Source organism: Pelobates fuscus, chromosome 5, assembly GCF_036172605.1.
Source record: "Pelobates fuscus isolate aPelFus1 chromosome 5, aPelFus1.pri, whole genome shotgun sequence".
In the NCBI taxonomy this organism is placed as follows: domain Eukaryota; kingdom Metazoa; phylum Chordata; class Amphibia; order Anura; family Pelobatidae; genus Pelobates; species Pelobates fuscus.
Window position 1 is genome coordinate 350,276,425 of NC_086321.1, and position 8,979 is coordinate 350,285,403.

The 8,979-nt window shown below is 39.8% G+C and overlaps 1 protein-coding gene across 1 annotated transcript in view; it reads left to right on the top strand.

Annotated features, from left to right (window-relative positions):
* Window positions 1-7,981, top strand: part of ATP8B3 (ATPase phospholipid transporting 8B3) — an 89,328-nt gene extending 81,347 nt beyond the window's left edge. The window contains exons 27-28 of the mRNA XM_063455895.1: window positions 6,352-6,482; window positions 7,598-7,981. Of these exons, the coding sequence (XP_063311965.1) occupies window positions 6,352-6,482; window positions 7,598-7,831 (365 nt within the window). The 3' untranslated portion in view covers window positions 7,832-7,981. The remainder of the gene's footprint in view (window positions 1-6,351; window positions 6,483-7,597) is intronic.
* The last annotated feature ends 998 nt before the right edge of the window (window positions 7,982-8,979 follow it).

Sequence of the window (8,979 nt, forward strand, 5' to 3'; positions counted from 1 at the left end):
CTACAGGCAAGCTCACCGATACACACAAACGCTCTCTGACCCATGCACTACAGACAAGCTTACTGCCGCACACAACTTCACTGAAAAACATTCACTCAAGCACACTATGGACAAACTCAGTGACAAACACAAGCTAACTACAGACAAGCTCATGACACACACAACCTCTCTGACCCACACAAGCTCGCTAATGAAAAACACAGAAGTGCTCTAACCCACACGAGCTCACAGATACACAGAAGCTCTCTGACCCACACAAGCTTACTACAGGTGTAACCACAGCTGGTTCCCTTATTTACCACTATAACGTCTTAAAGCATAGAACTTAGCAGGGCTAGCCATACAGATATCTTAGCCATAATTTTATATAGTCAGTAAGAGATCCTCTATTTAAAATATATAAATAATTGAGAACGCAAAATAAGATAAGGATTGTCTTGGAAGCAATAAAGTTTTGTCTTTTAGATATTTTATTAAATAAAAATATAAATATAGACATATAAAATCCATTACAATAATTTATAGCAGAGTTTATAAGATTAAACTATATGCTTGCAATATAATTAAAATAGAATAACATACCCTCTTGAACATCTCAACATCTCTCAGTCATTATAATATGGAGCGACAGTGTCTCTGTCTCCAAATCTCTCCTCTGTGTGTTAACATTTAAAAGGTACACATATTTATATAGGTATATATATTTATATTGTCTTATATTTTATGGTTAACGTAGATCATATATGAAAAAGTAACACTTCTTTTACTTTATTTATTTTAGGACCTCCCTTAACTTGGCAAAAATACAAGGCCATAACTAAAACTAAAACTAAAAAGGAAAAAATGCTCTACAATGCCCACAGTTTAATGGAGAGGGTGTTATTGGCAATAACCTTTTACCTACTTTCAGTGCATAATATGTTTACCCCATTTTGTCCCAGATGAAATACAATAACAATAATGCATAAACAAGCCTCAAGGCTATGCTACGACTCTTTCAGTACATAATATACTGCAGTAACCCTAAATAGATAACGATCTTATCTATTTAAGATTTAAGAGGCCTTGCAGTTCCTCTCCCCCTTTGGACCAGTGCGGGTTATACCAGTCCGCCACAGTGATATTTCTCACCTGGCTCCAGATACAAGGGGTACAAGCTGATATTGAAACGCTACTTTACTTACCTAAAATGGCAGCTGCCTACACTGAGACAGCTCCAGTATGCCCAGGGCCGGTACAAGGACATTTTCTGCCCTAGGCAAAAAAAAATGTTGCCGCCCCATTTGCTCCACCCCCTCATGCAGACTGACATACACACACTGACCCATGCAGACTGACGCACACACTGACCCATGCAGACTGACACACACACACTGATGAATGCAGACTGACAGACACACACACATTGATGAATGCAGACTGACTCACGCATAAGCAGACTGACACATACCCATGCAGACTGACACACACACACTGATGAATGCAGACTGACTCAAGCACACAATAAACCATGCAGACACACACATACACACTGACTCATGCAGACACACACACTGATATATGCAGACATACACTTACCCATACAGACATACACTGACCCATACAGACACAAACTGACCCATGCAGACACACACTAACCCATGCAGACACACACTAACCCATACAGACACACACAGACACACACACTGACCCAAACAGACTGACATACACAAACACAAATACTTTGAAACAGGGCCGCTATCAGGGGGTGATAACCATGATGGTTGTCACGGGCCCGGTAGATGCACCGGGGGCCCACATGCTGATGGGGCCTATTGGGTGGCCCACGCACTTATGGCCCCCCGATGGTCCCTATATCTGTAGGGGCCCGGTCAGCGCTGTGGCCGCGTAATAGCGCGACCGGGCTCCTTTAAAAAAAACAAAAACGCAGCTGCAGCAACTGCTGCTGGGAGGCAGTGGTCACTTCTTCCCAGCTCACTCCGTGCGGGAGGAGCACGCGCCAGTGAAGAGGGAGCTGTGCCGACTCCCATCAGCCCCAGCCACCCTCCTGCAAAAAAAGGTAGGAAACAGGAGGGTGGCTGAAAAATGAGCTGTGTGTGTATGTCTGTATGTATGTCATTATGAATGTATGTCTGTATGTATGTTTGTATGTCTGTATGTATGTATGCCAGTATCAATGTATGTCTGCATGTCATTATGTCTGTATTCATGTATGTCTGTCATTATGTATGTATGTATGTATGTATATATGTCTGTCTGTATGTATGTCTATATGTATATATGCCAGTAGCAATGTATGTCTGTATGTCATTATGATGTATGTCTGTTTATGTATGTATGTGTGTGTGTATGGATGTCAGTGTCTGTATGCATGTATGAATGTATGTCTGTCAGTATGTCTGCATGTCATTATGAATGTATGCATGTATGTCTATATGTATGCATGCCAGTATCAATGTATGTCTGTATGTCATTATGTATGTCTGTATGTCAGTATGTCAGTATGAATGTATGTCTGCATGTCATTATGAACGTATGTCTGTGTGTATGTGTGTATGGATGTCATTATGCATGTATGTCACTATGTATGAATGTATGTATGTCTGTATATATGCATGTATGTCAGTATGAATGTATATATGTATGTATGCATTTATGAATGTATGTCTGTGTATGTATGTATGTGTGTATGGATGTTAGTGTCTGTATGAATGAATGTATGTATGTCTGTCAGTATGTCTGTATATATGTATATATGTATGTAGGTATGCCAGTATGAATGTATGTTTGTATGTATGTCATTATGTATGTATGTGTGTATGTATGTCGGTGTCTGTATGTATGTCAGTGTGTATGTACGTATGTGTCTGTATGTCCTCATGCATGTGTGTCTGTATGTATGTTAGTATGTGTCTGTCTGTCACTATGTATGCCTGTGTGTCTGTATATGTGTGTATGTCTCAGTATGTCTGTGTCAGTATGCATGCCTATATGCGTGTATGTCTGTTTCAGTATGTGTGTCTGTTAGTATGTATCTGTGTGTGTGTATCTGTGTCCTTTTGTATCAGTGTGTGTGTTTGTGTCTGTGTGTGTATTCCTGTGGGCAGGATTTGGAGGCGGACCCTGTGGGTGGGATTGGAGACGGGCCCCAGGGGGCCCAGACCCTGAGCTGAGTAAGAGGCCCCAAAATTTCTGGTGGCAGCCCTGCTGGGAAACATAGATTGTGATGTCCCAGTGACCCTCTTACCTTTATTGCATATATGACTTTGCTTTTCATGCTAACTGGCAATTGCACTGCGCCTGGCTGCCTTCCCTCTGTCTCCGCCCCACCCCTGCGTACAGGGCAAGGGGCGGCAGTGAGAAATTGAATTGCCCTCATGCTGCTGCGGCAATAGGAGTCTTTGTGGGGGGCCAGGCTGAGGTGGATGCTGCCAGGTCAGTGTTATATCGGGCGCTAGTCTAATCATGTGCTCAATAGCTCCCGATAACATGGCCGACGGCACGATTTGTATAATTACTCCAACATAGAGGGGCAGCTAAGCGAGCAGAGCAGTAAAGCTCCTGCAGGCCCTGAGTGTGCCATGCCGATCCACTACAGCCTGGTGATAGCCTGCTGGCCCGATTTGATCAGCTATGTGTGGAGTTTTGACAGAGATTGCAGGAGAAAATGGAGGCTAGAGTCAGAATAGAGGCAACACCACAGGTGTCTACCTCTCATCGGCATAGCATTACCATGAAAGCTCTGAAGACAGACTTGATGAAGCCCATTTGGAAACAGAGCAGAAGGGTGAGACGTCCTACATGTTTAAGGGGAAGTGGCATGAATCCACCCATCCTATAGAGCCACTGCAATAGTAGGATCCGGATACAATGACTGGTAGCTCTTTCTAGGGGTAGCTCTAAAGCCCCTTCAGTCACTTACCTGAATCCATCGCCGATGTCCCTCGGCGCTGGGTTAGACTCCACCCACGCTCCTTCCCTGCTGACATCACTGACAGGGGAGACCTAATGCGCATGTGTGCCAATAGCCACGCTCGCATTAGGACTTCCCCATAGGAAAGCATTAATCAATGCTTTCCTTTGGGGATTCTGGTGAGTTCTAATGCATTGCGTGAGGAGGTCCAGTGTCATTTAGACGACCAAAAGTCATCTAAGCACCCGGAAGTCCCTCTAGTGGCTGTCTGGTAGACAGCCACTACAGGTAGAGTTAATCTTAAGAGGTAATTATTGCAGTTTCTCAGAAACTGCAATAATTAGCACTGCAGGCTTAAGGGACATGGGACATTGCACCGAGACAACGCCAATGAGCTGAAGTGGTCTGGGTGCCCATACTGTCCTTTTAATTATGCCCTATTTTGATGCTGAGTGCTTATGCCTTCCAGGTTTTTAAATTTTCTTTATGTTTTTGAGTACCTACATTGGACCTCTAATCTTAATGTCAGCCTCACTGTTATATGCTCTGTGTTTAGCGAGCCTGTACAGATGACATTAATTTAGTTACTGTGGTTCTATACATTGATACTCTCGCCTCTACCTGGATTTCACTACTTAATATCCAAGTATTCAGTTAAATACTAAGACATGTTTAATTCTTTACTATTGTTATTTACGTATGCCATCCTTACGTTATGCTATGTCTGATCTGACTGCGCTTGTTTATGCTATTGCGGCAACGCAGGCATCATTGTACCTTTCTGCACAGCAAAAATAAAAATTTTTTAAAAATATGTATATATTATTATTAAACAAAATATAAAGTATAAAGAAGAAATTAATCATCATGTACATATTGCATCTAATTATGATTGGATGGCCCTTAAATGATACGCAGTGAGACAATTAAGTTAAAGGCTTCCTATTTATTTGTTTATATGCTCTTGTTAAGAGTTTTGTCTGTCCTTAGCAATTCTGATATTTTCATATATCAACCCAGCCTCTTAACTGTAATATAGAAATGACATTGATGGAGATAAAGGATTAAGGATCTGTTTTTATTATCCATTGTGTTTTGGTTTCTTGGGAGGACACACGTTCCCAGGGAACTTAGGAGTCCCCTTCAACAGAGAATCTATGCTGCTTTACCACACAACACAGACAATTGCCAAATACAAAAAGGGTATTACCAAAGATTTACTCAATGCAGCTAAAGCCCAAATTCCCGGTCAATTGGTTGCAGCAATGGCATGCAAGAGTGGAAAATATATTAAATGAAGACTATTATAGCAGAATATAAAGGCAGTACGGAAAAGTACTCTCAGATGTTGCTACGATGGCTAGCATACCCGTTATGGCAATGGAAAAATATCATGAGGACAACCACATTTTAAACTTTTAAAGCATTACAAAACATGTGTGACCCCCAGACTGGTGGTGTATGTGCCTTTGTGGGTGACTCATTTATTAACTTATTTGCATCCCCCCTCTAATATATATATATATAATATACCCCTTTCCCAGACCGTCTTAACAGCATTATAGGCCCCCCTATATCTTTGATATTTAAAGAGTTATGGAATTCTGAGATTAGGGATGGGTTATCTCAACTGAGTGAGGGTTTACCCTTCTTATTGAATAGGAATTCTTCTATTCTAAGCAGAATAAACCCGTGTTCTAAGAGAATCCAGCCCTAGGTGTGAGATACATCTGGCATTACTATTTAAAGAGAAATACGTTTTCTAGGTTTTGGGTATAATTATTCTAAAGTTAATTGTCTAAGTTTTGTAACTATTAATGCTTTTTTTTACCTGTGGCTCCAATGCAAACTAAGAAACATTTTTTTTTGTATTCAGTGTAAGGCACGGCCTGGCATTTAATGCAAATTAATATACTTACACATGTGGTATTGTACCATGGGAAGCAGGTAACTAGTAAGCATGGCATCAAATGATAGCAGCACTGATGTGCTTGACGTGCAGCAGAGGTAAGTGTACTTAAAAATGACTTGTGTAAAAAAGTGTATTGTGGTAAGGTCAAATGAAAGAGTCACTAACTTAAAGTTGACTGAAAACAGAATTAAAGATCAGCACTACAGTGGCGGCCTAGGCAAAGTCAAAACGTCTCTAGACGTTTGCGGTTTTCTGCATCCTGTCCATGAAATAAGGGACATATAACACATCTGCCATTATCTAATTCATGTCTCAGACCAGAGAAAAGTTTTTTGGATCTGCCCGGTTCCCATTTCTTATCACAGAATTGTGGATTCTTGATCGACAATTACTTTGATATGGTTTGATATAGTGTAGAGAGATTACCTTGGGTCACTAGTAAACGTTGTGAGTATTCCTTTAGATTTAGTTATAACATGTGGCTTTGTATTAACTCTAATGCATTTTAATGTTTGTGCTTTGATAGGTGTCAGCCGAACTGTGCTAAAATATGGATACGTTTGGCTCATCATATTGTTGGCAGGGGTAACCAGTGTTGTCCCTTCACTTATTGCCAGTTTTGTGACCAAGCACATTTGCCCAAACCAGGTGAACCATGTAAGTATAAAGAACATACTGTATATATCATTCCAAGTTGATACATTTTGATGAAGGCGGATAGTAGGTAAAGGTATTCTCCATACTTGTAGTTGATAGTAGAGATAGTATCTCTCCATACTTGTAATTAAGTAACCCTTTTAATTGAGTAAGAGGCTTTTTTTCAAATGCTTTGCCAAAAACAGTGCTCAATCTGGACCCCACGGCCACTTGATCATTAGTTGAACATATAACGCAGAATCTATACATTCATATTGTCAAGTGCAAATGAGGACAACCTGACAAAGATAGACTGAGGATATTGGGCCAACCCTCCCCCCGCCCCCCTTCCCGCGCTCACAGCCTATCATTGCTTTCCAAGTGCACTTGATAATCCGAAAATGTAGGTTATGCCTTATTGGTATGGCTGCAGAGGATAAACTATGAGTGCCAGGGAGAGCCCTGTTCTTTGGTCAAAATTCTTCAACACAGTTTGACAAATATGGTGGTACCCGATAACTTAAAGCATCGTACCAACTGCAATAAGCTGGGGTGTTTAAAGTGCTAAGCGTGCCCCTTTAATCTTGCAGGTAATCCTTTAACACAGTTGTGCATTATTCTACTATTTTTAAATATGTTTAAAATTTGTTTCCAGAAAAGGCATATACAAATGATCGATCTCTAAAATGCTTAAAGGAACACTCCAAGTACCTAGAGCACTTTAGCTTGCTGAAGTACTTTGTGTGAATAGTGTGTGCTTTTTTTTTCAAAAAGAAAAAAAAAGATTTCAAGGGAAATTTGTACTTTTATAAATTAATCTTGAACTCAAGAGGCAGCAAATGTCGAGTGCCACCTGCCTCGCAAAGACTTCTCAGTGAATTTTATTGGGAAGTCTGCGATTGGACAGCTACAGAAGCTATGTCCTAGGGGAAGGGGGAGGGCTTGCCAATGCTGCAGACAGCAGATCTGCAGCTTTTGCAAGCTGCTTTTAGAAATACTACCAATGAAAAAAAATGCAGCAATAAATGCATGCATGTTTTCATTGGTTGTTATACCTACTAAATTGTTTTTTTGTTTTGTTTCCATTAGAGTGTTTCTTTAAATTTTGGCATAACACCATTCTTTTCCTTCTGCAGCGGGATTTCTACAAAGCTCGGCAAAAAAGTGAAGTAAATACTGTCGCAATGACAACACCTTTTAATCGTGGAAGTGTGCGCCGCAGGTCCAGCTATGCTTTTTCACACAAAGAAGGTTATGCTGACCTTATTACAACAGGGACAAGTCTGCGAAGGACTAAAGCGAGGGAGTCTGTTGCATCAGCATCAAGCATCACAAAAACAGAGCTTCCCAACTCTTTGGATTATAACTAATATTAGATACATCCATTAAATAGAACTACTTTGTACCAATGGCCTATTGTTATACTCTGACTCAAAAATGTATACAGAGTCTTAAAATTGTGAAGATACAAGTACTCTTTTGAAAAGTCGACCTTTAAAATAATTAATATCAAATTGCTTGTTTATTATGGGGATGAGGCGGGGGGCGGGAGGGGGGGAATTTATTGTAATTATCTTCAAACCACTGTCTTCAAATGTACATGGTATAGGTGTGAAGGGAAAAGGGGGTTGAGATAGTACTCATACAAACAAAAAGGCATCCAACAGAATTTTAGTGATTAAAAAATAATTTATTGAACATAAATTGCAAAAACATACAACACACTGAAAAAGAGATGAACACATAAGATGCATTTATTTATCAAAAATGCAACAGTGAGAGTCAGTCTGGAGCACGATGCAGTCCTTAGACATTGCCCCCTACAGGAAGGTCATGGAACCTCACACGAGACAAAGAAGAACACAGTATGGTTTGGGTTAAAGTGCCAAATACGGAGGACATTTCTACTATAAATAGCTCAAACAATATAATTATAACACACAGAAACAAAGCTTTAGGCAATATTTGTTTTTGCAGAAGGGAATGCATGGGGTTTTGCGATTGTCACCAAAAAAAAAAAAAAATCCTAATTTTGTCATTATTGGTTAGTAACGCACATCAGTTAATCAATTAAAACGCCTTGGTTGTTCAGTGGAGGGGTAGTTGAAGATGGCAAAGAAAATGCAGAACCTTTTAGTGGAGAGACATCTCTTTCTACATAGGCCTCAATTAAGATTTTGAAATGATTTGATCTTTTTGGATAAACTTTTCGAATTATTTATCTACAAAAATCACTATAGACCTAAATGTTGACTTCTGTAGTTAAATCATTTGAAACGTTTATCCAAAATGTATTAAATCATTTGAAACGTTTATCCAAAAGAATTAAATCATTTGGAAAGCTTATTCAAAAATCTTAAATCAAGGACATAGTCATTTATGTTTTTTTGCAGACTTTTAGTTTCAAACTGAGAAAAATATTCAACAGAAGAATATGGAAACGAAGATCCAGTAAATCAATCATGAATTTATCTCTAACGTTCAATACACTATGTATACACTAGTACAAGGTACTAGA